A 22,044-nucleotide genomic window follows, 5' to 3' on the forward strand; every position below is an offset into this window, starting at 1 on the left:
TCCTTGCTCAAATGTGCTCTTGTCTGGATTCCATCAGGTCCTCTCAGGTTGTCGTTCTGGGCATTACCAACAAGTTGGAGAGCATTGACTTGGCAGTTAGACGTCGTTTTTCCGAAGTGTTGTTAACGCCTCCGAACGAATCAGGACGAAAGGCAATTCTTCAGGGCATGACTATGGATCTGGCCAATGTAAGCAACAATGTATCACTCATGACTCAATTTCTCCAGCATAAGCGTCTTGGCCCCCTGACCTATGACCGTCTGGCGATGCTAACAGCCGGCTTCGTGGGCGGCGACCTGGAGTCACTGGTGGATCAAGCGTGGAAGGGCGCTCTACGACGTGTATGTGGCGTCATAAACAACGGCATGGCCGAGCAAGAATTGCTCGACCAGCATCAGGACATGCTCCGAGTGGAGCAACATGACTTCGAGAAGGCCGTGGGGGAGGTGATTCCTTGCGCCAAACGCGAGGGGTTCGCCACAGTCCCAGATACTCGCTGGGAAGATGTCGGTGGTCTGGAGCAGCTTCGAAATGACTTGGAGGAGATCATATGCGACCCGATTATGTACCCTGACCTCTACCGATCCGCTAACATGGACCAGTGCGAGGGGGTCTTGCTCTACGGTCCGCCCGGGTGCGGCAAAACACTGGTAGCACGAGCTGTGGCCAACGAGAGCAACGCGAACTTTATCCTGGTCAACGGTCCCGAGCTTCTGAACAAGTACGTCGGAGAGTCTGAGAGAGCGGTCAGGGAGACCTTTCGGAGGGCGGAGGCTGCCGCGCCCTGTCTTGTCTTTTTTGACGAATTCGATGCGCTGTGTCCATCAAGGCAAAACGACGAGGGTAGCGGATCTGGGACTCGAGTTGTCAACACACTGCTAACTGAACTTTCCGGAGTTCACCAGCGAAAGCAGTTATATGTGCTGGCCGCTACTAACCGACCCGATATGATCGACCCAGCAATTCTGCGTTCTGGGCGGTTAGAGAAACGTATCTACGTGCCCCCTCCCACCTTGGAGGACAGGGCGAAGATCCTCGTCGCCACTGCGCGGAAGTATCCTGTGGCGGCTGGGGTTTCGTGGGAATCTCTCGCTGAGAAGACTGAAAATTTCACGGGCGCAGACCTGGCCGCTCTGGTCAAGACTGCAACACGTATAGCCATGAGATCAGGCAAGGCAGAGCTGTTACGAGATGGTGGATGTCCGGCTGGTTTCGTTCGCCACGCTCATTTTCTTGAGGCGCTCAGCGTGGTGTCGCCTACGGTGACCCGCGACCAGTTCGCACACTACGAAGCCATTCGTAACCGCCTGGAAGGCAACTAATTTTTTGTATGAACTCGTGCATTAGCTCCGCAGACACCTCAAAAGACCTAAAGTTTGCACAGACGCTTGAAAGAGTTCATAAACATCGAGGATATCGGAGTTACGCGACACATCTCGCTCCCCCACTCGAAGAGTGGCCGCGAGGCGGAAGGTTCAAGCATGGGCTGCTCGACGCTGAAGGGCGCCGTTGTACCAAGCGCGTGTTGGAGGAGCCCGACTGCCACTTAGAGTCGTGTTGGCAGATCCTCCCCCTATCATCATGCATCTCGCTCCCCCGCTTTACTTGTGGGTCCAACTCTACTTCGACCAACAACGACACTAAATGCATGTTGTCACTCTCGGGGGATTCAAAACTGAAGGTTGGTCTCTTGGGACTTGGGTCCAACGAGAACTCCATGCGCTGCTCGACATCAGACGCTTTTTTGGCCTCTCTTCGTGTCAATCCGGTGGTGCTGACTTCCCTGCGGGGCGATAGTAGAGAGGTGGGAGTCTTGTTGGGTCGAATACCTCCAAGATCCAGCGGTGGAACAACACTTTGGGACCGCTGGTGGGGAACACCCTCTCCAGGCCGCAGAAGCCGCAGCGTATCTCTGTGCAGCTCTCCAACCATGCGCTGAACCCACCTGAGCTTGAAAACGTCTGTATTCAAAGGTCTCTGCGGTGTTTACCGTGGAGCTGCAGCCTCCTGTCATGGTTGTAAACCAGTAGTGACCTGACGGCCTGTCTGAAGTCCTCAGGTGCGAAGGATGGGAAAGGGTTGATACGCATGGTGAAAACCTTGTTGATCAAAATGCCATGCCGCGTCGAATTGAACGCCGTACGCCCCACCAACATCTCATAAAGGAGTACTCCAGCGGCCCAGATGTCCATGCGCCAGTCGTGCCCAGTGCCTTGCAACATTTCTGGCGGCAGGTAGTCCAGCGTGCCACAAAAGCTGAAGTGCTTCTTGCTTCCCAGTACTGGCGAAACCCAGCCGAAATCCGTTATCTTGAGCACCCCGTCGGAGTCCAGAAGCAAATTCTCCAGCTTCATATCTCGATGGTGGAATCCAGCCGCATGTATTGCTGTCAACCCAGAGACCAGCTGCATGAATCTTATGAATGTTGTCCTTTCATCAAAGTGACGATCGCGAGTTTTTTTCATGGCCTGGTACAGGTTCCCTCCTGCACAATGTTCCATGACCAGATGTAGGCTGTCCTCCTCGTAAAATACACGGTACAGTCGAGCCACATTCACGTGCTTGATCTCCATTTGGGCTTCGATTTCCTTGGCATGGAGGGAGTCAAGCAAATCGCTGTCTGTGGCAGACCTTTTGATCGACTTCACGGCATACACCTGCCCCTGGCATTGCATTCGGCTGACCACGCCGTAGGCGCCCCGGCCAAGAATTGAGCTAGCGCCGCGAGCGATGGGCACTTCGCCAGCGTTCGAGGCAGATGAAGACACAGACTCGAAGTCCGCCATCGAGCTGGCCTTATACACGCTGTCCAGTGTCTTCAGGTTGCCGACTGAGACCTGCATTGGGACAAGTCGACAGAGACAGTCCAGCGCACCGTCAGCGACGTCAGCGCTGCAAATCCACTTGCTCCGCAGGGGTGGAGGCTTTCTGGCAACCTGGAACATGGGAACATTGTCGTTCTCCAGACTGCTACATTCGGTGCTCATAAATCTGGAGAATGACAAATATTACTCGCAACGCGAGGATGGATTACAAAGCGAATTTAAAACAATCAACGGTACATCTCGGCATCAACGACTTGCATAACCTCTCTGTCAGCGAAAGTCGGGTTACATTCAACGTCTTCTATGACGTCATTACTTTCCGGTGCTGACAGCCTCCTGATCCCAACCATGCCACCAGCGCTCACACCAGCCAAGCATGCGGCTACGACCGTAGCTGCTGTAGCGAATGTCACAGCGCCATGGTTGCCAGGTACCTTTAGGGCATCCGAAATGTCGATGGAAACTGGGGATCCAGTGGAGGGCACGCCACTGGTGGTCACAGTATTCACCTGTTGACCGACAGTGCTATCGATGGAAACTGGCGATCGAGTGGAGGGCACACTGGTCACAGTATTCACCTGTTGACCGACAGTGCTATCTGCTACCGGAAGACACACCAGAGTCTGCACCGCTTGATCAATGGCACGCGCCATGCTCTTCACGAGGGCCTCAGCCTGAAGTTTATCGGGGTCCATCACCGACAATACCGACTCCACACCATGTCGGCGCAGGTCACCAAAGATCTCTCCGTAGTGCTCCCAGTAGCACTCCCCCAGCTTTTCCTCCAGCACAGGAACGGCCCAGGAGTGCTCACTTCCTCCCATGACACATTCACCAAACCAGCCACCCGAACACGAAGCTCTCACGACTGGGCAATGAGAAGCCAGCAGATCAAACAGTCTCGAACGGTACTCGTACTCGTTAACCAGCGCCGGAGGCGTAACCAGGGCCACTGGAATCACATGGTTACGGCTGAACATTTCGGCGAACCGGGGGTCGCTGGAGTCAGGATACTCATAGGCCTCGCAGTCCTCGCGCTTCCTCTCATAAGGATACTCAGTGATTGCATCAGGTTCCACTAATAGGTACTCATTGGAGAAGCTGAACAAGCCGGTGAGCACACCCCCAGTGGTCTTGGTCTCGAGATCGCAAAATGTCGACCACCATCCCTGAAGATCGTCTTCGTCAACGAACACCCCCGCATCTATGAATGCCTGAGACACGTCTTCTCTGAAGTCGCTATCGACAGCTTGCGTGCACACAAGGAACGCTCGGTATGCATCAACTCCCTTGACTGAGACTCCTGAGTCACGAAACGGGACCCAAGACCCAATGAAATCGGAGGCGATCCGCCCGTCTTCGACGTCTTCTCTGTAGCTGCCGAAGTGGCGTTTCCAATAGCGTTGGGTGCCTTTGTAGGTGGTGTCGTATCCAAGGAAGTGCTTCTGGTTTTTCTTGCCGTTGTGGGCTACATCATCGGTAACCATCATGACAATACGGGCGATTGGTTGGCCCCGACTATTGTGCGTGCCGCTGTCTCGCCAATGGATTGGGTCTCTCGCGGCCAGAGCTATGCCTTCAAGCTGATTCTCTTCAGCATCTTTTCCTCCAGAAACGCTCATAGATCTCCAGGCGTCTTTGTACTCAGGACTTAAGGGGTGCACTAAGGTATAGCACTGGTCCCACACGACATGATTGTAAGACCACACACTGTAGCCGGGTCCATATCCTACTAGCGGACCGGGTTTGTCCTGAAAGCGCGAGAGTCCATACTCAACAGAGCCATATTTTTCTCTCAAACCATCTATCAGCCGCTCAATCAAGCCGCTGGCCTTGAAGTCGTCAATGACCCCTCCGAACGTAGAGGTGGAATCTTGTACATGTACGAGTCGGATATCTGGAAGGCAGAGGCTGCGCGCGGTAACGGTGAGTACAGTGCAGATTAAAAACTGGAACATTTAGAATTTCCCTGGAATTTTCGCTGATATGTGGGGATTAAATAATTCACATTTGAAAATGGATGTAGACTTGATGCTCGAACAGCTGGCGTGCTCCCAGCACGCCGAAGAGAGCCTGGAGTTCTTGTATTGCTGTGGCGAGAGCTTAGTCAACGCCAACAGCTACGACCTATTTGTCGTGTTCAACCGGGCTTTGACCATCGGAGAGTCGCTTCGCAGACATGTCGTGGGGCAACGATTAGGGGCTGCGTGGGAGCGGGCAGCCTGCGAGGTGATAGTTGGCTATTGGACCGCTGAGAACATCCGGTTTGAGGAGTCGCTCCACTGGAGTCGAGCCGTCATTAACGCTTTAGAGAGCGTGTGTGGATATATTGTGCCAGCGCTCCACACCGCATACATCATTCGAGAGATGAACGTCAACATAGACGGGCTGCTGAGCGCGGTGGGGACGCTTCTGCATGGGAGAGAGCAGATGGATCCTGCGGTGGCAAGCGAAGCACATCATTTCCGCCTCGCTGTACAGCTGCTAGAAAATCTTAACCACGAGGGACCGTTACTGCAAAGAGTTCTTGAGGAAGAGATGGATGAGGAAAACCTGCTTCCTGACTCCTTCTCTGGAACGTTCAATTGGAGCGTTCCCCCCATAGAAACGAGTTTCCGGTGCTCAACCCACACGGAGAGAACGCTCTACCGTTGGACCATGTACACGTGTATGCGGATGGAGTTGTTGGGACCCTTCTTCGAGACACTGAATATGAGACGGCTGTTCATCGCCAAAACTGTGGGATTCGGATTCCCTGGCGTTTTCAAGTTGGAGGTTGCGCGATTCCTGCGTAACTGCTCCAAGCGCGTGCTCCTGGACCGTAAGGACTTCAACCGAGCCGCCCTGGTGGTGTGTTTCCGCTGCAAAGACATGGGGGAACTCGACCTGACTAGAATTGACTTCAAGCGCATCTTTTTTGGAGTTGTTCGGTCACTCCCTTTCGGGATCGGATTTCAGCTCATGTCTGTAGGTTCTATTTTTATGCTCTCTATTTCTCGACGGTGGCACTCTGCTCCAGGAATGTGACGTGCTCATCAACACACCCTTCTTCCTCGTGGAGTCACCTGTTTACATGAAAGCAATGATGTCCGCGCTGGAATACATGCGGAACGGAGACCTGCTGGTACGCAATCCGCTGTATCAGACTATTCTGCAGGGGAACACTGGCCCCTCGACCACCCCGCGGTACCTTCGGGGCAGACTTGACGTGCGGGACCTATACGTCGAAAAGCAAGTCCCTATCTGTTGGCAACCCGAAACTGGAGCGCTCCCTGTCGCCGAGAGTGAGTTAGATATGCAAGGACTGGCGGCATTCCAAGCAGCAATGACCCGCGAAGTCGTCCTGTTGGAAGGAGTACCACAGATGCGCAAGCTCGCAATTGTGAAGCTCATCGAGGTCTTGGCGCGTAATCAGAGGGGATTGCCCGTAGTACTTCTGTCCTTCACCAACTTCGCGGTGGACAAGATGCTACTCATGCTGCAGGAGCGCGTGCCCACTGCGAATATAGTGCGCCTTGGTGGCAACGTCTCCGACAGGGGCATGCAATTTAAGGTTACGAAGAACGTTGATCGAAAGGGTGCTCGCGCCGCAAGAGCCTCGCTCGAGCAGGCCGTTAGACGAGTCAGTGACTGGCTCGCGTCGAAGGGAACGGCGCATGTGGAGTCTCTGATGATAGTGCACGTTCCCACTTCGCAGCTGTTCACCCTCTTTGAGAAGGGCATGGGAGGCAGGAACTACCATCCTGAGATCCACAATGATCTCTACAGCTTCGTCGGAATGCAACTAGTGTTCTATCTCCAGGCGTGGCTTCGAGGAGAGAAGATCCACAAAGGCGCGAAGTGGAACCTTGCCCAGCTGCGACGAGGAGCGGTGCCGTGGAGTGAGCTGCGCCGCTCAATCCGCGGGGCGATCGAGGTTGTTAAGCGTAATGTCGAGGAGGAGCTGGCGCCGTTCGGCTACGAACCAGTGGAGTTTCCTGCCCTGAATGGCCGCCTGGCTGACCTCACCGCCTACCGCAGAGACGCAGTTGTGGACTGCGTGCTGAGTCAGGCCTGTGCCCGCGTGAATAACATGTTCCTGAGCTCTCTCCGCGAGTGTGACCTCAAACGTGTAGAACTGGAGGCCGTAGATCAGGCTGCTGTCTGCCGTGCGGCCAAGAAAGCCACCGTGGTGGGCATGACGGCAACTTTCGCCAGTCTGAATCGAAGCGTCATCGAGAGGCTGAGTCCCCGCGTCATAATCGCAGAGGGCGCGACGCAGTGCCTGGAACCCCTGCTCGTATCATGTCTAACCTCGCCTTGTTTGGAGCACCTGATTCTCGTGGGCAACAGCAGGAAGCACCTTCCAAGTCTGCGTTACGTTAAGCTGAGAAACACGCTGTTCCAGCGGAGTCTCACCTCCCGTCTAGTCTCCGCCGGGCACCCATGTTACAGCCTGGGGGTTACTGAGCCGGCTCGCCCGGCTGACTGCCATGTGGTTTACCCCTGCGGTCATCGATGCCTCCAGAAGGCACGGCCGATGCACTCACACGAGGGGTGCCGGCATCCCTGCCAGCGGGTACTCGTATGTGGCCATGTGTGCAGCAACCTCTGCTCGGAACCATGCGTGAGCATTTGCGAGGAGCCCTGCTCAATGGGCTGCCCCCATGGTAGGTGTCCTAATCTCTGTCATGAGGCCTGCGCTTCGTGCCACGAGCCGTGCCCGTTCCAGTGTCTCTGCCCTGGCCGAAACCCCAAAAAGCTCTGCTCCCATCTGTGCTACAATGCGTGCGGCAAGAAGCTCTGCACGGCGCGTTGCCATAGAACCTGTGTCTGTGGAGAGAGATGCGCCGCTTTTTGCGGAGACCCGTGTCATCCGTGCTTCCGCTGCGACGTGCCTGGCGCTACATGCCCGCTGACAAAGCGAAAGCTCGCGGAGAAAGCTCCAGCGGAAATGGTGGTTCACCTATCCTGCGGCCACTCTCTGTTCCATGACGCCTTCGCGGCATATGTGGCGTGAGGCCCTTCCTAGACGATCACTCAGGCAGCACATCGCATCTGACAAGGTGCAACTTCTTCGGTGCCCGTTGGAGGGCTGTCAAGAACCAATAGACTCCCATCGATACAGGGGCGAGATCGAGGTCATGGCGCAGCGAGTGGAGTCTACCAAGCGCATGGCAGAAAGAAATATGCGGCTCACTTTGGAGGCCTCTAAGTGGCGGTATTCGAAGGGACGCGTCGTCCATATCACTGGTCAGTGCATGCCAGTGCTGCCGCTGAAAGAATACTACGTAGAAGGACAGGTTTCAGACGACGAACTCAATCTTTTCCAAGAAAATGACATGGGTGCACCTCCGTCAGAGAAGTGCGACACCAATTCCCTGACGAGCGAAGTAGTTTGGGATGACAGGTGGAGTGACGGGGACAAGGCGATTCTCATCTCTGCGTGTCCAACTCCACGACGCGACCCAGACACCGATTCCGAGTCTGTACAACACAAGCCCCTGACGTCCTTGCCCACAGTGGATCCAGACACCGATTCCGAGTGTGTCTGCTGGGATAATGCGGACCAGTTCGATGAGTTGGAGACAAGGCCCTCAGTGGACCCGAAAACAGTGCAATGCAAGCCTCTGACATCCTTTGTACCCACAGCGAATCCAGACACCGATTCCGAGTCTGTACGATGCAAGCCTCTGACGCCCACAGTGAATCCAGACACCGATTCCGAGTCTGTACGACGCAAGCTTCTGACGCCCACAGTCGACCCAGACACCGATTCCGAGTCTGTACGACGCAAGCTTCTGGCGTCCTTGCCCACAGTGGACCCAGACACCGATTCAGAGTGTGTCTGCTGGGATCATGCCGACCAGTTCGATGAGTTGGAGACGCCGTCTGTTCCAAGAAGAGCGCCTTGTGTTGAGAAGGGTGTCGTGGGGGGCGGGTGCTTTAGGATTGTGCGAAAGCGGCGAATGAGGCTGGTCATTTGAGACTTTAAAATTAATGCTGTGAGCGGTGAGCAGAAATTCAGAGTTGCGAGTTGGATCTCAGAAGCAGTAGTAACTACATGAACATTCAGAAACATGGCACATCGTTAATAGAAGGGCACGACGCGGTAGCGACGTCAGTGGTGTCAGTAGGCAACGTTGGAAAGATGATAGCAGTCGTGGCAGCGGTAGTCATGGGATCTTTTGTGGTCGCGGGAACCGGGGTGGTTCGAACCGCAGTAGGAGCCAGGGTTGAAGGGGAAGTGGTGGTAGGAGGCTGGGTTGGCTCTTCAGTCGGAAGAACACAGCCGTTGTCGTCATAGAATGCTTGTAGCTGGTCCATGATATGAAATATAATGTCCTTAAAGTGCTTGAGCCCGCCCTGCGCAGCGTAGTGCGCCCCACGGGTAATGCCAGCCTCGATAAAGGCCTTCTTGTGGACGTGAGAAATGCAGTCAGCTTCTGTCTTGGCGTTGGGACAGTCCAAATACCACTTCGCCACAGGAAGTCCAGCGTTAGGGCCCATGGACACGAAAACAGGCATAACATCAGGGTGGGAATCGAATGCGTCCTTCACCTGCTCAATGCTTGGATAATCCCACATGACACAATCCTCTGCAGAATCTTCACTTTGGCCAGGATGAGGTCGGATTTTGCTAAGGTCCACGAATGGACCACAAAGGGCCACCAGGTCTTCCCATTCCATTATCTCATCCCCTTTCAGAGTTCCTGCGTCGTATTTTGGTCTGAGCTCCATCATTCGTTGGTAGTTGCCGTCCTTGACGTCGCAGCGACCATAACGGAGCATCCACCGTGTTTGGCCGTCGTCTAACCGTGAAGTCCCCAAATCGTTGTTCCAGTCCGTGCACGCCTTCAGCAAGTCGCCAGGCTGGTGACTTGGGGCGTCAGTGACGATCAGTAGCACTTTCATGACACCCTTCGTCACCCCCTTCTTATCCACGGGCGCGGCGAACCCGCTGTGCGGGCTGCTCAGCGCCGAGATTATTCCGCCGTAGACGTTCTCGTGCCAGTCACCACCACCAGACCCTGACAGGTTACGCAGCACGCGCTCTGCCCGAACGATATCGGCAGTCAAGGGAAGCACGTTAGTGAAGCATAGGTCACGGTTGTACTTCTTGGGAAAGTCTCCGAAGTCGCCAGTACCCACGTATGGCATGGGTTTATCTGCGAACTGCGAGAAAGCAATGCGGCTGCCCGGCCAGGTTTGCTGCGTGGTCTCAAGGATCTCCTTCATGGTGGAGTGCACTGTAGTTAAGAAGCGGGTAAAGCTCCCTGTTTGATCTTGCACTTGGTGAATGTCGAATGCCACAGGACACTTTCCCTGGCGGGGGCTGCGGACGTACCCCCCCTTCTTGGCAGCAGCAATAATCTCTCTCATGGATGGAAGACCACCAATAACACTAGACTCGTCCAGAATCAAATTCGCGGTCGCGACGGCAACCAACACACATAGCTTTAGCATTTAAATGGATTAAGCTCCTTTGGACTTCTGGTTCCCACCCCACCATTGGCTTTTGTTTTAAGAACGGAAGGTTTAGCATTAGATTTTTACAGTGTCTGGCGGGCTCTGGGTGATTTCGGTCCAAATGTGCTGCTGCAGCTTGCTTGTTTTGATTTTTCCACCTTTGGCCTCTTCGTCGAAGATCACCTGCAGGTCGGTTTTGTTCAGAGGGATGTTGAATTTCCGACAAACCTCCTCCGTCTGTTCAGCAGATATATGTGGTCCGAAGTGCTTCAAGGCAAAACGCATACCGCTTACGATATTCGTCTCGAGCGCCTCGATGTCTCCAGTCGAAACTGACGGCATCCCCAGGCGCTCCATAATGTCGTCCGATCCCATCTCAACGTCCCGCTGCAGCTGAGCGGCAAGTTCGCGGAGCGTCTTGTTGGTTTGCCACACGGCAGTGGCTCCTCTCACGATGTCAATAATGGCGAACACCACCAGCGGCACCATACCAATCATCTCGATGATGCTGGAAGTAAAAACCCCCGGCGAAATCGCAAGAACCACGAGTGTGAGGTGGAACATTCCTCGTCCGAGCCGGTGGTACAGGAAGCGAAGCCACTCATGACAAACTTCACGAACGAACTGCAGCCCTGGCATCGAAGGCAACATGATGCCCATGTCCACCAGCAGCGACAGCACCACGTAGACGCTGAGAACTAAGTTGACCATGATCTGTGCAACGTCCAACCCTAGCAGGTTCATGACGGTTTCCCAGATGCTAGAGATCAGGATGAGGACTTTGGCGATCATCAGCACTACGATCACCTTCTTAGGATGCGTCTCAGCCATGGCTTTCGCGTTGCGGTATTGGTTGAGCAGGAAAGCGGACGAAGCCTGAACTCCGTCCTTCCCCCGCTGTGCCCACTTCTGCATTCGCGCCTCATCCATGAACGGAGTGGCCTCTCCCTCAGCATCGTACTCGATGTACTCATACGAACTCTCTTCATCCTCTTCATCCACTTCAACCTCTGGTTCCTCAACGGCCTCGAGCTTGCTGTTTTCGCTCGCTGTCGCCATGGCGAATGCTCCCGTCGTTCGCACACACCCTAATGACCAACAAGCGTTCTCCCACAGTCAGTTAATAGACACTAGTACTCGCTTATTCTCGAGGAAGTCAACATCTTGGTCATGGTTCCGTAGAACCAAGAGCTCATTGCGATCTCGATGAGGAAGCCGCCGCAGACGAGGAAGACGATGAAGTACAGCACCGCCTTTTGCCTGCCAGTGAACGAGTCGTCCTCCCTTCGGATTGGCCGTCGCGCGTCCTTCATGCGTCTCCGCTGGGCTTGAACTGGGACACCCTGTGTCGCATCTAAACGGAGCACTCACCATGAGCGAAATTGTTCAATAATCACTCACGAAATGTCAAATCGAGGCGAAATGGCGAAGAGCCGTAGATCGGTGGAAACTAGCCCGATCAAATCTCTACACAAGCTCTCTGAAGTGCAGCGGTTACAACGGGAGGTTCGGGACTTGAAGGATGCGAAATGCTGGATGCAGCGGGCTTTAGGGTTGAAAGAGAAGTCCGTGGAGAAGTTAGAACTGGAAGTACGACGTTTAAAGGGCGTGCATCAGGCGAAGGAGAAAACGACCAGAAGTGCAGGAGTCCAAGTCGTTGGCTGCGATGAGCCCTTTGCGGTGGAAGATTCGGTAGAGAGAATATGGACGCGTTGGACTCTGCCTGCGGAGGAGATCCTCGGAGCCTCCACACAGCTGTCCGTTGAGAGCCACTCTGAAGCGGTCCTTCAGATGCCCCGCACTGCAAACGTCGCAGTGCAGGCCACAGCCAAGTGGCTGCAGACCGGCTGCCAGACCGACGAGGTGCTGACGCGGTCCCCTAGGTTCGTTTCGCAGATGCCTGTCGCAATCCCGATGTCCAAGACGCTTCTAACCCTACAGATCCTCGAGGGCGTCGATATATGGAGCTCTCCGAGGCAATTTAAGTCGACACAGACGGTCGCGTCGCGAACTCGCATGGCCAGTGCGAACTACTGCTTGGTAGATCGAGGGGCGCGACCTTGGGCAGTCAGTGCCCCAAGAGCGTTGACTATCGAGCCAAAACCCACTCCGCAGATAACCAGAAACGCCGTGGAGATCCTGATTCAGGCCGACAACGACAAGGAGAATCGCAAACTGGGTCTCTGCCGTACGGTGGTCTTCGTGCCGCAGGAGACCGACATGTGCCTTCTGGACAGCCTTATTGACGCGGCAGCGGCAGTGGCGCCAGGAAGCGTGTCAAAGATCCAAGCGCTCAGACCGAATCCCGATCGGTACAAACTAGAAGCCGTCGCGCTGATAGAGAAGGCCCTGTTCGAATTCAACTGGAAGTCATTGGCTCATCCGGCCAAAATCAGTCACGTGATGGAGCTCAAAGTAGATCTTGCACAGAGTCACAAGGAAAATGCTGCTCTTAGAAACAAGTTGAGACGGAAGTGACACTTTGTATTGCCTATAAACCTGAGTGCTCAATGCTGTTGATCTCGGAGAGAAACGCGGAAAGCTCATCCTCTTCAGCACCACGCTGAATCGGGATTCGAGTCAGAGAGGAGTGCGTTGAATGTGGGAGTGCTGATGCAAAGCCGCGTTGAAAGTTTCGATGGTGTGGATCTGGTGGGAAACCTCTTGGTGGCAGGGAACCTCCAACTGGCATACCCGGTGGCAGGGAACCTCCAACTGGCATACCCGGTGGCAGAGAACCTCCAACTGGCATACCCGGTGGCAAGGAACCTCGTGGCATTACTCCTTCGGGTACCGGCCTCGTTGCGCCCTTTCTGTCGGCTGCCAAGCCTGTGTATGACATCAGCTCCGGTCTCATGTGGGGAAGGGACGCTACGGGTGGGGGTGGCCCTTCGGGCAGCGGCGGCGGAGGGTCGTCTTCTGGGAGTTGACGAACTGGTACAGGGGCATCGTCAGAGCTGCTGTCGTCAGAGCTGCCGACGTCTACCTTAGGGGTGGTTCCCATTTTCTCTTTCCGGAGATCATTCAGTTTTCGTGACAGGTACGCTTCGTCGGCGGCTGTCTTTAGTCTTTGTCGTTCACGTTTCCCATCTGTGGTTTGTTTGATAGTGAACTCAGTCAACTCCTCTACTAACTGCCGATAGCGGATCTCTTCCTTGACACGCAGATTACCCCTCGCCTTGAGGTTTTTAAGCTTGTCGATCTCCGCCTTCACAGAGCTGGGGTCCTTCTGCAGCTGACCTCGGATGCGATTCTGGTCTTTCTCTTTTTGGTTCCGATTCCGCGTCCTCTTCTTTTCCTGCTGGCGATGTGCCTCAACCTCGTTTCTCGCGCCCATATTCGCTTTTATTCGGGGTTGAAATGATAGACACCTCGTGGATTCGCGACCAGGTGGCACTGCTGCTGAAAATAGACGCGTCGGCCATCTCTGACGACATCGTTGAACAGGTGCTCTCATTTGACTCCGCAGACGCCCTTGAAGCGCATCTTCTGCTGCTCACTGGCGGTCTGGATAAGAGTCCAGATGGGCGTACCAGCCAAATCGCGGTGCGATACTTTGCGCGTAAGGTAGTTCGGTTGAAAGGCGGAAAAAAACGCCCTCCGCGATTGGTTCCCCAGGCGGTGGAGGCGCCGGACGAGTGCGCTTGTCAGGCTCGCGACCACCAACTAGCCGCCAACTGCAGTTTTTGTGGGCGTATCGTGTGCGAGGTAGAGAGTGCAGCCGCGTGCCCTAGCTGCGGAGAAGGTCTAGGCCGAGAGGCCTGGAAGCGGAAACACCACGAAAGCCTGTGGGAGGAGGTTGCCTTCACCAAAGCGGTGAGCACGCGTGACCGCATCGTCGAGTACGACCAGCAGTCAGCTGAGCGGACAAAGGTGCTCGATCAAGCTACAGATTGGTTTGATGAGGGCGTTGACCGGTGGAACTCCAGAGCCGAGAGGGAGTACGCTCTCGGTGTTCATCAGGAGATGGAAGAGAAACTGGAGAGTGCGACGGGAAGAACCTACGTTTCGTTGGATGTGGCGAACAAGACGCTTGCAGAGGTTGATTGGAGCGCTGAGGTGGCCCAGGACGCCGCGGAGAGGCTGACTGTATTTACCAATCTGAAGAAACAGAACAGACCTACGGCCACACAGAATGCAGTTGACGCCGACGCTGTGTACAGCGAGGCACTTCGGTCCCTCGAGGCTGTCACTCGCATGAAGAACCAACGAGCAGCCGCCCTGCTGGGAACAGCCACTCAGGAATTGAGGGCGAACAGACCATTGGTGAGTGGGCGCCGCAACCGCTGACTCAGCTGATCGAGGCCGACCTGGACGAGTCACTACCGCCATCGCCGCCTTTTCAGCTGCCCGCAAACTGGGAGTTCTACGAAGACCCTATGCCTGCCTCTATAGCAGATTCTGGCGTCTGCTTGTCTCTCCACCAACCCTGGGCGTCCTTGCTCGTGTTCGGGTTCAAGCGCCTCGAAGGCCGGTCCTGGACCACGGACCACCGAGGGCCTCTCTGGATTCACGCTGCCAGTTTGCAGCCCGACCCCATCGCCTACGACATGCTGGTCGACCAGTATGCACAGGTCTACGATAACGTACACCCCCCCTTCCCTAAGCTTGCGGATCTGCCGACCTCGGCTATGCTTGGGCGAGTGGAGCTCGTGGACGTGATCGAGAATGGCGACCTTTCTGACAGGCGTGATGACGGGGACTTCCCACAGACGGAGAGCTCCGAATCACCCTACGTCATGTACTGTCGGCGCCCGGAAACCCTGCTGATGCCTGTGCCCATGTCAGGCCATCATAAACTTTGGAAAGTTGACGGGTTTAAGCAGTACGCGAGAGCCTTGAGGCCAGCTGTCTTCACGCGATTGAAGAGCCCATGAGACACTTAAGTATGACTCGCATATTCATGATTTGTATTGTGGAACATGTTGCAGCGTGAATGGGATAGCGAACCTTTCAGCGACGAACTTATTAGTAGCTCCTTTGATGGGGCCGAGTCGTTCAACAAAGCGCTGGGATCCAATATCCTTTTGAAGAGGTGGGCAGCTTGGAGATTCAACACCCAGGGGTCAGACACAACCACCGTACCAGGCCCAGATCAAGAAGAGCAGAAACTCTCTGCGGTTCGTGAGCGATTGGAAGGCCGCTTACTCAGGCACAACGCGACGTCACAGACGGCTCCAAAGGATATTCGGGTGACAACTCCGGGCTCCCAGGAACCACACCACAGTACAGGGGGACCAGGCCTGCCTCCCAGGAGCAGGAGCAGGACTCCACAATGACAGACCAGCTGCACGAAGAGGCAGAATCTGGTAAGGAGACATTGGAAAACACTTGGCATCACGACTTGGAAAAGCCCTACGAGGAAGAACAGGACCACCAGCCCAACGCAGAAGATCAGCACCCCTACGAGGAAGACCAGCAGCCCTACGAGGAAGAACAGCAGCCCTACGACGAAGGCCAGCCCAACGCAGAAGACCAGCAGCCCTATGAGGATGACCAGCCCAATGCAGAAGATCAGCACCCCTACGAGGAAGACCAGCAGCTCTACGGGGAAGACCAGCCCAACGCAGAAGATCACCAGCCCTACGGGGATGAATATCAGCAGCCCTGCGAGGTTGTAGAAGAGGATGAGCCGGAACAGCCAAATGAGGGTGACCGCAAGTACGAGGAAGTACCTTACCGAGGAGACCCCGGTGTGGAGTTCACCCATGAGACGGTTCTTCGGCAACCTGGAACCGCTGCCTCCAGGGCCCGTTCACTCGGCCCCCGAGAGCGGATTCCGTTGGTTAGAGGAAAAGTGGACGCTATCCGTAACATGTTTGAGTCGGAGCCTGATGCGTCGTCCCCCACCAGCGAACCCAGCCAGGGCGCTGTGCGCTTCGATTCAGGGGCGGTGGGGTGTGGTAACGCCGCTCTCATGCCCCTGAGCCATCTCTCTGAGCACGTCGAAGCCGATAGCGCGGTAGTGGACCCCCATCATGGGCCCGTGCTGGTGGTAGATCCGCAGCAGCACTATTACTTTCATGGAGACGAAAACCTCGATGAAACTGAAGGTCACTTGCAGCCTGTCGGCCTTGAGACGTCGTCGCAGTTCTACGACCCACTCTACTTGGATACCGGAGATGACGACTCGGTGTCTGTGGTGCTGAAGACACCAGAGGAGCAGCCGCATTTTCCGGACAAACCCAACACGGCTCCGCGCGCCTCAGATGCTTCTGATCGCAACGCTCTGAGTATCCGAAGCTCCCCCTTCGTGGAGACCTTGAAAGCGGAACCCATTAATGCTGACCCAATTGACACAGTCGCAGTGGATGCCCCTAACCCACTTCATCAGCTCTTTATGCCTGTGGAGCGCGTCCAACCAGTCTCCTCCTCGGGAACTCTCCAATACTCACCGACAAGCGACCGAGATCTGGCGGTATCGCCGACCCTGCTGCCCAAGGTGCGACAACGCGGCGCTGGGGAGCTCAACGACGAGAGCAAGGGACTTCCGCGACTCAGTTCACCTGTTAGCTGGCCCCAAGTCCCCTATGGCGCGGGCATGATACCTAGACAGCAGCCCACGCCGCCTGCTAAGCCACGCTATAGGAAGTCCGTGCATGAGCTTGGTGGTAACCAGAATCGACAGCCACCTCACGGAGAGCAGTCTGCCCGTGGAGCCCGTGTGAACGAAGGAGATCGCGTTCCCCAGCGAGAGCAGTCTGCGCTGCGTGGAGCCCGTGTGGGCGAGGGAGAGCTCGTTCCTCTGCGAGAGCAGCCTGCGCTGCGTGGAACCCGTGCGAACGAAGGAGATCGCGTTCCCCAGCGAGAGCAGTCTGCGCTGCGTGGAGCCCGTGTGGACGAGGGAGAGCTCGCGCGAGCGCAGCCTGCGCCGCGTGGATCCCGTGTGAACGAAGGAGATCGCGTTCCCCAGCGAGAGCAGATGAGTGTTGGGGGGGCTCAGAATTTCAAAACGACAGGGCAACCTGTTCAGAAGGACAGATGGGAACCGCGTGGGGTAGACACTTTGAAGACAGACCGACAAACTTCGACAATGGATAAGAACGCGGCGAGCAAGGAGAGGCTCGCTAACCCAGCTGCGCGTCCGACATCGGGCAGAGGCGGATCCGTCGAGAGGTCCGTACAGACCGAATTAACGGCGGAGGATCTGCAAGCCATGAGATCGGGCCCCACGGCGAAGGAGCCCGTACGTGACCTAGCCACTCGATTTGCCCCGCGTGGAGACATTCTCTTCGAGGATGCTCAGGGAAACCAGGCAGTGGCCAACTCTGGTGACCGTTCCGCCGTGTCTATCTCTGATCTGTTGGAGCAAGCTCTGAACACGAAAAACCCTGAGGTCGTAAATCTGAGAGCCAGCTTCGCGAGACGACCTTCTCCCCTGGCCGCCCGCTTTGTGCCCCCAATCAGACGAGAGTCCCCTCAACCAACGCGACACCCAGATCATACGGTTGTCAAGCATGCTCTCCCTCCCCAAGCCGCACTTGGCAAGGAGAACGTCTCTGATGAAGAGAGCGTCCGACTGCGGCACACGACACAGCCGAATGTGCCAATCTTTCAGCGCCCCTCCGAAGTGTGGCGTCATCACGCCCCAACACCTAGACATGCCCCACATGGGCCCTCACCGAGACATGCCTACCCAGATCCGCCCTCACCTAGGCATGCCTCCCAAGGGCCTTCTCCTAGACATATTTCCCTAGAGCCACCACCTATGCATGCCTCCCAAGGGCCTTCTCCTAGACGCGCCTCCCAAGAGCCACCCTCACCTAGGCATGCCTCCCAAGAGCCACCCTCACCTAGGCATGCCTCCCAAGAGCCACCCTCACCTAGGCATGCCTCCCAAGAGCCACCCTCACCTAGGCATGCCGCCCAAGAGCCACCCTCACCTAGGCATGCCTCTGCACCTAGGCATGCCTCCCAAGAGCCACCCTCACCTAGGCATGCCTCCCAAGAGCCACCCTCACCTAGGCATGCCGCCCAAGAGCCACCCTCACCTAGGCATGCCTCTGCACCTAGGCACTGTGTAGGACCTCCAGCTCCCGTAAAGCCTTTGAAGAGTTTCCCCCCTGCGCCTCTCCCTGGTGAGCTCCACAGGCAGCCCAACCACAAAAGGCACAGTCGTGAAGAACCAGAAAGTGCTGCTCGCCGCAAATCACCTGGAGGCCGGCGGTACCGCCCATCATTCGAGACGTTCAGCCCTCGAGGCGTCGTGAGACGAAACGGCGACGTCGCGACACCCGCCGATCCTAAAGAGTCCGAGGAGAGGAAGCGCCAACGAAAGCACGAGCGTGCGAATATCCGGGCTGATCGTGAATCTCGGCGAGAGAACCGCGACAGAAAGCCTCGTGTAGACATCGTCGTGTCGCGAGTGCGTAGAGAACCATGAATTCACTTCACCAGGTTACCCATAGCCACATGCTGGTAATCTTGCTTCACGCCCTTGCCTAGCAGCTTTTTCACGTGCTCAGCCTGAGGGGGTGGGCTGGTATGACCAACACGCAGCGCCGCTTGCCCGCGTCCGAGGAACACGCCCAGATGCACGAAGTAGTTCACGAGTCCGGCTCCGTAACGCCATTTGTGTATAGGGTCATTATACCAGTGTTGGGCTAGGTGCCTGGACTCTTCTCGGAACAGCTGCAAGCAAAATCCGTCATAGGCAGAGACCATGGCGATCCTCGCGCGTAAGGAGTGTAGTCGACGCAGCTTATCCGGCGCCAACGCACTCATCTCTAGCATGGAAGCCGCCTCGCCATGCGCCTGCTTCTCTTGGGCGTTGACGTCGACGGCCAAACGTTGTGCATACGAAGCGGCCAACATCATGTCGTACAAGTCTTGGCACGTCTTGGAGGGAAGTCCAAGCAACTCCACCACTGGCTGACAGACGTTGCCTTTGTCCAAAGTGACATCCCGAATCATGCCTTCATGGTTGAACAGGTCTCTGAGGAGCTCGCCGTACTGACGCATGACGCCGTCGCTAACCCGCGCTGCGGTTTCGAACGCATGAACTCCTTTCAGGTAATTCACCAGACAGTAGGGATAGCTGAGATCTTCCTTGCTCTTTCCGGCGTTGGCGATGAGGGCGTTTATATTCAGAGGGCCGCAAGCCTGTTCGAACAGGTCTGAAACCATCTCTACGAAGGGTACACCGGCACTCAGTCCGTCCAGGTCCACCTTGGATACCATGCCAAACACGTCTCCAATCGCAGGCCATTCAATCTGCCGAATGTGAGCACCAATGGAAGCTGTCAAACTGGAGAAGCCATCCGAAAGCTCGGAAGGGACACAATACTTGACGTCACAAAAGGCAGACGCTATATCGCCTCGAGGGCTAGCAGCCATCTTTGTCAGCTGGGGGTTGTCCTTCAGCTTCTGGGTCAGACGGGTCTGATAGTCTTTGGCCTCTTTCAGCCCCCAAACCTCGCCTTCCTTTGCTGCAGCGAAAACGCTGACGAGCAACAAGCAGCGAAGCATGTGCACACGAAAATGCCTTCGCCTCGCCGGGAAAGGGACTACCATTGCACCTCTGGCTCCCTTTTGAGAACCTGTAGGGCGTCGTTGGCCTTCTTCTCCTTCTTTCCCCTGCGGCGCTTGTTCCTGGCCTTGGGGCTAGGACCGGCATTATCCTGTTTGCGACGGCGTCCACGTCCTTCCTGCATACGCGGGAGACGGGTTGGCGAGGCAAGCAGGGCCTGTACGAGGGCTGCTTGTCTGATTGTCGGGGGTTCCGCTGGAGCCTCGGGTGTAGGTGGATTCTCTAGCAGCTCCATGTAGGCCTTGAACTCTTCCGACGATTCTATCTTCCCCTCATCTGGTAAGGGTACGTTCGGTTCCAAGGGTCGCGAGAATGGCGCTTTACAAACAGCAATTCTAAAGGAATCGCCGCGTTCGTCTACAAACACCTGCGCATTATACTTCTTGATGAACGTCTCCGCCTGGTTAGGGGAACGAAAGTATACATAGCCCCTAGCAGGAACTGCAGGCTTGGTCAGGGAGACACGCTTCACTCCGTCAACAAACCAGATGTCCGCATCTGCAGGGGAAATGTCCAGCTGCGTCACAGCCCGCCAGCTGCCTTACATCAGCAGTCACCGATTGTACAGAAGAGCGGAAGACGCTCTCCGTGATCGTTGGCGGTAATCCGCGAACCACCACCTTGCTGTTGACGGCGGATTTCTCCAGTCGTATTACCGCTAGCTCCTCATCTTGAATGAGGGCTGGCAGCTCGCCAATACGGAGTGCCATACCAAGCGAATTAGGGAATTTAAGATGCTGGTGAATCCTCGAATCCTGCTGTCTGGAAGGGAACGGGATCTGTTTCGAACTCTCAAGGCACATCATCAGGAGCACGCTGAGCTGGGGCGACCACGTGTAGTGGGAGGTTGGGTAAGGGACAAACTCCTCGGTCTGGAGCCAGCAGACGTGGACATCGCTACTGAGACCGATCCTGCGATCTACGCCAGGTCGGTGCATGATTTCCTTTTTAGGACTGCACAGAAACGAACGCAGGGGTATCGGGTAGTACCCGAAACCAAAAACAAGCCTGTTAAGATCGCTATCCTTCGTATTTGCGGTTTCTTCATCGACGTGGTTCAGTACCGTGGGGGCAGTTATGGAAACGACAAGGAATCAAGGGACTTCACTGTGAACTGCATGTACTATGATATCGTGGGAGATTACGTCTTGGACCCCTCAGAGAGGGGTCTGCGAGATCTCTCCTATGGGGTACTGCGCACAGTCCTACCACCTGCGCAATGTTTTCAGCAGAACTCAGCCCACGTATTAAGAGCGATTCGCATTTACGCCACACGAAGCTTCTATCTTGATAGTCAGCTTTTTCGGGAACTAAAAGCGACGGGTGCTGAGATTATGGAGAACATCTGCTCCTATCGCTGGTATACTGAGTGGGATAAGTGCTGGGAACGGGAGGGTGGTCGTCTATGTGGCATCGTGGCTCTTCTTGGATTATCCTCGTGCTTTTTTGACACGGACGACGACTGCTTCGCATATCGCGCATCGCTGAATATCTTCTCGTTGAAATCCATTTTGAAAGACAGCCTGCGGCTGTCCGCGGTCCTGCCTCACAGGTTCTACATGAAGTCACCGAAGATACAAGACATTTTAGGGCCCGATCATGTGGTAAAGCTGGCCAATCTCAGGTATGCGGTCTTGTTGGAGCCTTGGGCCTCGACGGACACGGACAGCGAGACAAGAAAATGGATCCTGCGTCGTTACTCCAAGCGAGTCCGTAGGCTGTCGAAGCCTTCACCCACGTCTGCTTGCGTGTCTACGGTCATCAAGCTCTCAAACGGACCCATGAGGCTGAGAAAGGCTTTACAATCAGTCCGCTCCCCTACAGCTCCATCTTGGCGCCAGCTACGCGAAGAGTACAACGGGGAGTCGTGGGACCAGATGATGCTAGTCTACGCAGCGACGTGCGGAACTCCAACTCTCCCAGCAGCCTCCTGCCGCTCAGGGCCGCTACCTGTAAGCTGTCACAGTCTCCACGCCAAGTGCATGGAACAGAATCTATGGGACCCGAAGGTTGAAGTGTACAATGTGTCTGTGCCGCCGATCCAGTGGTCTGCCAGCGACATCACCTTCCCACGAGATCTCCGCTTGGTGCAGGATCTCGTCGCACGAGAGAAGGACGTTTTGGTTGTCGAACCCGATCGACCAGCGAACCCTCCGCTACCACGTCCGGTAAAGGAGCTGTTCGCGGACGTGGAGTTCCCCCCACTTAGTTCGCAGTGGGGTCGGTTTTAACTACCATGCA

General features: G+C 55.7%; 13 protein-coding genes across 22 annotated transcripts; 6 read left to right on the top strand and 7 right to left on the bottom strand.

Annotated features, from left to right (window-relative positions):
• Positions 1-11: 11 nt before the first annotated feature.
• On the top strand, positions 12-1,322 carry KVP18_004344 (uncharacterized protein; the record flags this gene model as incomplete). Of its 2 annotated transcripts, none has more annotated exons than XM_067956871.1 (1): positions 12-1,322. In XM_067956871.1, one exon carries the CDS (start codon positions 12-14, stop codon positions 1,320-1,322), a length of 1,311 nt encoding a protein of 436 aa, XP_067809753.1. The 2 variants fall into 2 exon arrangements, with proteins under 2 accessions (XP_067809753.1, XP_067809754.1); XM_067956872.1 differs by having other exon boundaries at positions 168-1,322.
• Positions 1,323-1,422: 100 nt separating this feature from the next.
• Positions 1,423-2,987, bottom strand: KVP18_004342 (uncharacterized protein; the record flags this gene model as incomplete). 2 transcript variants are annotated; one of them, XM_067956867.1, is made up of 2 exons in its annotated part: positions 1,423-1,961; positions 1,991-2,987. In XM_067956867.1, the coding sequence occupies 2 exons, from the start codon at positions 2,985-2,987 to the stop codon at positions 1,423-1,425; spliced, it is 1,536 nt and encodes a 511-aa protein (XP_067809749.1). The 2 variants fall into 2 exon arrangements, with proteins under 2 accessions (XP_067809749.1, XP_067809750.1); XM_067956868.1 differs by lacking the exon at positions 1,423-1,961 and having other exon boundaries at positions 1,968-2,945.
• A 65-nt stretch (positions 2,988-3,052) lies between these two features.
• KVP18_004341 (uncharacterized protein) lies at positions 3,053-4,783 on the bottom strand (the record flags this gene model as incomplete). The annotated part of the gene is made up of 1 exon (XM_067956866.1): positions 3,053-4,783. The coding sequence occupies one exon, from the start codon at positions 4,781-4,783 to the stop codon at positions 3,053-3,055; it is 1,731 nt and encodes a 576-aa protein (XP_067809748.1).
• A 58-nt stretch (positions 4,784-4,841) lies between these two features.
• Positions 4,842-8,791, top strand: KVP18_004340 (uncharacterized protein; the record flags this gene model as incomplete). Of its 3 annotated transcripts, XM_067956863.1 has the most annotated exons (3): positions 4,842-5,792; positions 5,845-7,820; positions 7,849-8,791. In XM_067956863.1, the coding sequence occupies 3 exons, from the start codon at positions 4,842-4,844 to the stop codon at positions 8,789-8,791; spliced, it is 3,870 nt and encodes a 1,289-aa protein (XP_067809745.1). The 3 variants fall into 3 exon arrangements, with proteins under 3 accessions (XP_067809745.1, XP_067809747.1, XP_067809746.1); XM_067956865.1 differs by lacking the exon at positions 7,849-8,791 and having other exon boundaries at positions 5,845-7,824; XM_067956864.1 differs by lacking the exons at positions 4,842-5,792; positions 5,845-7,820 and having other exon boundaries at positions 7,949-8,791.
• An 85-nt stretch (positions 8,792-8,876) lies between these two features.
• Positions 8,877-10,271, bottom strand: KVP18_004346 (uncharacterized protein; the record flags this gene model as incomplete). The annotated part of the gene is made up of 1 exon (XM_067956874.1): positions 8,877-10,271. The coding sequence occupies one exon, from the start codon at positions 10,269-10,271 to the stop codon at positions 8,877-8,879; it is 1,395 nt and encodes a 464-aa protein (XP_067809756.1).
• Positions 10,272-10,349: 78 nt separating this feature from the next.
• Positions 10,350-11,333, bottom strand: KVP18_004345 (uncharacterized protein; the record flags this gene model as incomplete). Its single annotated transcript, XM_067956873.1, has 1 exon — positions 10,350-11,333. The coding sequence occupies one exon, from the start codon at positions 11,331-11,333 to the stop codon at positions 10,350-10,352; it is 984 nt and encodes a 327-aa protein (XP_067809755.1).
• Positions 11,334-11,404: 71 nt separating this feature from the next.
• KVP18_004343 (uncharacterized protein) lies at positions 11,405-11,648 on the bottom strand (the record flags this gene model as incomplete). 2 transcript variants are annotated; one of them, XM_067956869.1, is made up of 2 exons in its annotated part: positions 11,405-11,617; positions 11,646-11,648. In XM_067956869.1, 2 exons carry the CDS (start codon positions 11,646-11,648, stop codon positions 11,405-11,407), a joined length of 216 nt encoding a protein of 71 aa, XP_067809751.1. The 2 variants fall into 2 exon arrangements, with proteins under 2 accessions (XP_067809751.1, XP_067809752.1); XM_067956870.1 differs by lacking the exon at positions 11,646-11,648 and having other exon boundaries at positions 11,405-11,587.
• A 48-nt stretch (positions 11,649-11,696) lies between these two features.
• On the top strand, positions 11,697-12,752 carry KVP18_004347 (uncharacterized protein; the record flags this gene model as incomplete). Its single annotated transcript, XM_067956875.1, has 1 exon — positions 11,697-12,752. The coding sequence occupies one exon, from the start codon at positions 11,697-11,699 to the stop codon at positions 12,750-12,752; it is 1,056 nt and encodes a 351-aa protein (XP_067809757.1).
• A 13-nt stretch (positions 12,753-12,765) lies between these two features.
• Positions 12,766-13,611, bottom strand: KVP18_004348 (uncharacterized protein; the record flags this gene model as incomplete). Its single annotated transcript, XM_067956876.1, has 1 exon — positions 12,766-13,611. The coding sequence occupies one exon, from the start codon at positions 13,609-13,611 to the stop codon at positions 12,766-12,768; it is 846 nt and encodes a 281-aa protein (XP_067809758.1).
• A 23-nt stretch (positions 13,612-13,634) lies between these two features.
• Positions 13,635-15,151, top strand: KVP18_004338 (uncharacterized protein; the record flags this gene model as incomplete). Of its 3 annotated transcripts, XM_067956857.1 has the most annotated exons (2): positions 13,635-14,540; positions 14,570-15,151. In XM_067956857.1, the coding sequence occupies 2 exons, from the start codon at positions 13,635-13,637 to the stop codon at positions 15,149-15,151; spliced, it is 1,488 nt and encodes a 495-aa protein (XP_067809739.1). The 3 variants fall into 3 exon arrangements, with proteins under 3 accessions (XP_067809739.1, XP_067809741.1, XP_067809740.1); XM_067956859.1 differs by lacking the exon at positions 14,570-15,151 and having other exon boundaries at positions 13,635-14,564; XM_067956858.1 differs by lacking the exon at positions 13,635-14,540 and having other exon boundaries at positions 14,654-15,151.
• Positions 15,152-15,196: 45 nt separating this feature from the next.
• On the top strand, positions 15,197-18,298 carry KVP18_004339 (uncharacterized protein; the record flags this gene model as incomplete). 3 transcript variants are annotated; one of them, XM_067956861.1, is made up of 3 exons in its annotated part: positions 15,197-15,394; positions 15,427-17,844; positions 17,972-18,298. In XM_067956861.1, 3 exons carry the CDS (start codon positions 15,197-15,199, stop codon positions 18,296-18,298), a joined length of 2,943 nt encoding a protein of 980 aa, XP_067809743.1. The 3 variants fall into 3 exon arrangements, with proteins under 3 accessions (XP_067809743.1, XP_067809742.1, XP_067809744.1); XM_067956860.1 differs by lacking the exons at positions 15,197-15,394; positions 17,972-18,298 and adding an exon at positions 17,846-17,971 and having other exon boundaries at positions 15,550-17,817; XM_067956862.1 differs by lacking the exons at positions 15,197-15,394; positions 15,427-17,844 and having other exon boundaries at positions 17,987-18,298.
• Positions 18,299-18,659: 361 nt separating this feature from the next.
• On the bottom strand, positions 18,660-19,742 carry KVP18_004349 (uncharacterized protein; the record flags this gene model as incomplete). The annotated part of the gene is made up of 1 exon (XM_067956877.1): positions 18,660-19,742. The coding sequence occupies one exon, from the start codon at positions 19,740-19,742 to the stop codon at positions 18,660-18,662; it is 1,083 nt and encodes a 360-aa protein (XP_067809759.1).
• A 795-nt stretch (positions 19,743-20,537) lies between these two features.
• On the top strand, positions 20,538-22,034 carry KVP18_004337 (uncharacterized protein; the record flags this gene model as incomplete). Its single annotated transcript, XM_067956856.1, has 1 exon — positions 20,538-22,034. The coding sequence occupies one exon, from the start codon at positions 20,538-20,540 to the stop codon at positions 22,032-22,034; it is 1,497 nt and encodes a 498-aa protein (XP_067809738.1).
• Positions 22,035-22,044: the final 10 nt, after the last annotated feature.

The sequence above is a fragment of a genome (assembly GCF_019968955.1).
Source record: "MAG: Porospora cf. gigantea A chromosome Unknown PgA_NODE_329_length_22044_cov_342.506, whole genome shotgun sequence".
Lineage (NCBI taxonomy): Eukaryota > Apicomplexa > Conoidasida > Eugregarinorida > Porosporidae > Porospora > Porospora cf. gigantea A.